Source organism: Lathyrus oleraceus, chromosome 1, assembly GCF_024323335.1.
Source record: "Lathyrus oleraceus cultivar Zhongwan6 chromosome 1, CAAS_Psat_ZW6_1.0, whole genome shotgun sequence".
NCBI classification, from domain to species: domain Eukaryota; kingdom Viridiplantae; phylum Streptophyta; class Magnoliopsida; order Fabales; family Fabaceae; genus Lathyrus; species Lathyrus oleraceus.
The window spans coordinates 103,108,293-103,112,914 of record NC_066579.1 but is presented as its reverse complement, the minus strand read 5'-3'; the positions used below and the strand labels follow the sequence as shown (position 1 = coordinate 103,112,914).

General features: G+C 31.2%; 1 protein-coding gene across 3 annotated transcripts; it reads right to left on the bottom strand.

The window, feature by feature from the left end:
* Nucleotides 1-320: 320 nt before the first annotated feature.
* LOC127119628 (carbonic anhydrase, chloroplastic-like) lies at nucleotides 321-4,145 on the bottom strand. 3 transcript variants are annotated; one of them, NR_190182.1, is made up of 10 exons: nucleotides 3,877-4,145; nucleotides 2,866-2,924; nucleotides 2,482-2,634; nucleotides 2,327-2,375; nucleotides 2,105-2,221; nucleotides 1,772-1,825; nucleotides 1,575-1,660; nucleotides 1,387-1,492; nucleotides 750-972; nucleotides 321-533 (listed from the first exon to the last, which is right to left on the bottom strand). NR_190182.1 is itself a non-coding variant. In NM_001427382.1 (10 exons), the coding sequence occupies exons 1-9, from the start codon at nucleotides 4,072-4,074 to the stop codon at nucleotides 808-810; spliced, it is 987 nt and encodes a 328-aa protein (NP_001414311.1). In that variant the 5' UTR covers nucleotides 4,075-4,145; the 3' UTR covers nucleotides 321-533; nucleotides 769-807. The 3 variants fall into 3 exon arrangements, 2 of the variants coding, with proteins under 2 accessions (NP_001414311.1, NP_001414310.1); NM_001427382.1 differs by having other exon boundaries at nucleotides 769-972; NM_001427381.1 differs by having other exon boundaries at nucleotides 814-972.
* Between the last annotated feature and the right edge of the window lie 477 nt (nucleotides 4,146-4,622).

The window sequence follows — 4,622 nt, the reverse complement described above, 5'->3', positions numbered from 1 at the left end:
GCTTTCACAAATATAAGGTAATTAGTATAGTCATTGAAACAAGTTTGCCTTAATTTATCCGTGGATGCATTCCTTTGATTTTATAATGTTTTCATCATATAGATGTCTTGTTTGTTCTTTTTCATATGTGAATCAACGAGTTTTTTATTCTACTTTAATTTCAGTTGGTTAACTTTCTATTTTCAACTTCTAGAAATTTAATAGTCTGTTGGGTATATCAGAAGTCTTAGTGAATTTTCAGCTACTATTTGCAGCTTCAACTTAGTGAATTTTCTGTGATTTTAGAACTCCAATTATATTATGATGTGATCAGATACTGATTGAACAAACTCTTGAAATTTTTGCCTCAATAGGAATTAGAAACTCTTATTTAAGATGGGATACATGATATATAGTACATAATACAAGTTCATAGATTCTCATATATATAAAATATCATATGATGAAAGTTGGTAGGCTTCTTCATTGCAGACACACGACCTTTAACCACGAGATTATAGCTTCCAATGTAGAATCGTGGCCACATCTTTGACCTAACAAACATGAAAAATTTAGTGGTGAAAGTGAAACACCATAAATTACACACTTTGATATTAACTTGTTTATTTATTTATGCAACAAAAGTAACATTATTTTGTTTTGGAGCTTTATATGAGAGAATGTGTGATGGAGAATAATTACTTCCATCTATTACTTATTTATTTTGAAATTTAGCTCATAATTAATTAAGAAGGGTAATTATATAGTACATTTTAGGGAGAAGAATACTTAGTAATCAAGATGTGGTCATTGATATATGGTTGATGTTCATACGGAGAAAGTGGACGAAAGGCCAAATTCAAGTCCCCAAAGCTCAAAGGATCCTTTCACAAAGTCATAGTATCCTCCTTTGAGTGCCAATGTCTTGTTCACCAATCCCTCTCTCACAAATGGGTAGGTGAGAAGGTTTCCAAGGGAAGCATTCACAGCTTCCTGCACATAATTCAATTTTAACTTGTAAGATTCACTAATATGTCTTTCTTGTAAATCATTGTATATCATTAGGGTTTGCAACACATCCTCTAATACTATGTTTCCAACACTATTATTGGCTGAAATTCATATCTGAAGAGACCGACATGAATTTAGACTAATAATAGTGTTCGGGAAAAGTGCTAACAACACATTCTTTTCAACGCGTACTTTCTACAAGTTGAAATTCAAATGGATTTTGCTATATCATGTTGACTCGCATAAATTTTATGCAATCCATATGAAGTTCATGCGATAAAAAAGTGTGTTGTTAGCAGAATTTTTAACATTATGTTTAAGTTTAGCTACATGATAAATACTGGAAGATATTCATCAAGCTTGTTGCTTGTGGATTGGTTTGTACGCGTCTCATACCTTCTCACAGTGTGTGCATAGCTCTGCAAAAGGTGCATCTCCATGTTGTGCTTTCACCTTCGCCTTTGCAGGTAAACCAATTTTGACCCACTCCTCAATGAAATCACTAAACACAATTTATAACTTTATTTCATCTTTTGTTATGGAGATAGATTATACATTGTTGATGCAAAGAAAAAAAGACTTACGTGGAGTAGGTTCCATCAAATGGAAAGGACAAAAGTCCCTTAATACCACCACAAGCACTGTGTCCAATGACAACAATGTTGGAAACCTATAGAAAAATAAAAATTTGTTGGATTAACTATTATTTTCAGTTTATCAAACTTTCCTACTATATACATAAAAAAAATTGTAGTCAGTTCATTTATTTTGTAATATATACCTTGAGATGCAGAACTGCGTACTCAATTGCAGCACCAGTTCCGGCATATTTTGCCTGTTATATAGCATAGTTAAACAAATAAATTAGTTTTGGGTATATAATTGTATTGGGGAAATCTATATATATACAAGTGTTTCTAGTATCCAACACGTGTCAATGTTAGACACTAGTATAAACTAATTCATCTGATTACATTCCGTCATTTTCATTTTTTCAAATTATAATGTGTCAGTGTCGTATCATGTATCTGTCATTGTGTCTGTCTTTGATAGGAATCAACATCATAGAAGTCAAAGAGATGCGTTTTGTTCCGATAACAAGTGAAAAACAAACCTGGTCATATGGTGGAACCAAGTTAGCAACATTTCTGACCACAAAGGCTTCACCTGGCTGGAAATCTAGCACATGAGATGGGCAGACTCTTGAGTCTGAACATGCAAACACCATAAACTGAAAAGGATAACAAAATAAAAGAAAGTTAGGATTCAAGTAAACAAAAGACTAAAATCTAAATTCAAAAGGGTTTTCTTCTATAGAGCTCTGGTCACAGCATACCGGAGGGCTTTGGCCTTTGGCAAGTTCACCATACAAAGCTGGATTCTTGCTGTGGAAAAAAATGATAATAAAATTGAATGAGAAAGCTTAAGCTAGAAGAAATTAAGGATATAACTGATTATGAAGGTAAAATTTTTGTGAGTTTAGTGACTAACTCATATTTCTCTTTCTTGAAGTGAAGGAAACCAGTTTTGATCCTTTCAGAGGCTTCAGATTTTGGAATGCCATCAGATGATGATGTTGTTCCTAGCTGAGCTGTGATTTGCTCAACCTTCTCAGCAGCTGTGGCTTTCAGTTCAGTCTTCTCCCTATATTTGAAATATCATATAATAAGATATTCAGTAACACCGACACTTCAGAGACAAAGACATGTTTGATTTCCAACACGTGTTTGTATCAAACACCGATACATGTGATTACATTAATTTATTTATTTTTTATAATTATTATTAGTGTCAATGTCAGTATTGTGTCCGGTGTTCGTGTTTGAGATTACATTTAGTTATATATTGTAACTAGAGAAGGTGCTTGAGATTTACCTCAACAACTTTTGGAGTTCTTCAATAGCTTCATCATAGCCCTTTCCCATTTCTTCTCTCTTAAAAGATTAAAATAATAATAAAAGAAATATGTGTTAGTTGAAACAAATAATTATAAGTCACTTTAAAAAAAAGTAATGAAAAGTAATTTATTGATTTTCTATTTATAAACATATAGTCAACTTTTAGTGTGTAACTTTGATACATATAAAAAATATGGATTACTAAAAAACAATAATATTTAGAATTCTCATAACAAAAAGATGATAATATTTACAATTCAACAAAGTCAAAATATGGAAATCATTTACTTAAATTTTCGTGTGAAGGGCTTAATTAAGTGCTAATTTAGAGAAACATGGATTTGAATGAACCTTTTCTTAGTAGTTTGAATTTTCTGTTTTATAGAACCCACTTATGATATAACTAACACACTTCCTTGATCCATATACAAGGCAAATTTACCTAATATATAGTTTTTATTTTTTGGTATAATTTTTTTCTAATAAAAAATTGATTAGTTGTATGATGCTGATTGGTGACACGTGTATTACATGAATAAATCCATGCCACACATTTGTCCCTTAAACTTAACTAAACTTACCAAATTTACATGTGAAACTATACTTTATAAAATCAAAATGAACCGTTTGTTTTCCAAGTAGCAATCAAATTCACCTCATAAGTGTACACTATTAGATTTTTAAGCACATGATCACCTAATTGCCATAATTAATGTATGGCAACCAAACACACATTTTGATCCAAAATGCAAATAGAATTTTGGGTGTTTTACAATTTTTAAAGACAATAAATAAAAAACCATAAACTCTCAAAATAGTCTTGTTGAACATAATGAGTAGTTTTTTTTTTAATGAAAAAAAAATGTATTAACTCAGGTGTATAAGAGATACTTCAATCCAACATCCGACATTATAGAGAAATAATCTAACATAAACGAAAACACACAAATGAAACAACAAATGCAATTTCAATTCGCTATGTATATACCAAAACTGGGGTGATGATAGGAGAAGAAGAAGCGAAAACCGGCTTGTCTTGAATAAGAGAAGGGAAAGTCGAGGAAGAAGATGAAGAAGAAGTGTTAAGAGATGCAGAAACAAAGGGTCTCAATGTAGTTCTTTTGGTAGAAGTTTTGGCAGGGGACAAAGAAGAAAGACTAAAGCCGTTTATTGAAGAGGTAGACATTGGTGCAATGAAGATTCAAATGACAATGCTATATAGTAATGTTTGATGTGTCTTCCATGACCAATTGGGGCATCCCCATTTTAATGTGACCAAATGTAGATAATGAAAATGAAAGCTAAACAAAGGAGAGCTTCATTCCTATCTTTTTAGATGAGGTTTGAATGTTGGAGATTAACTATACGAGAATGACCATAACCTTAATGTTCCTATGGATCACATTGTTCTTGTCATTTACCCTTTGTTATCTATACTCAATATTTACCTTCCCAAACATATCATCTTATTTTCACACACAATATATCAATTGTTATAATCTCGAATTGTTGACTTTTACGCGACACCGTATATATTTATCTCTATTTTTTTTCTTTTTTTTGTATATATATATTTTTAACATATAGAAGTAGAACACTGATTTTTATTTTTATAATATTAATTGCTATATTTTTAGAACTTAACATGCATTGCTGTACTTGTATGGATCATACCATTGTGTTACTGTGTAGATATTATCTATGAGATTCACGTTAATTTTTATGAGAATTTGA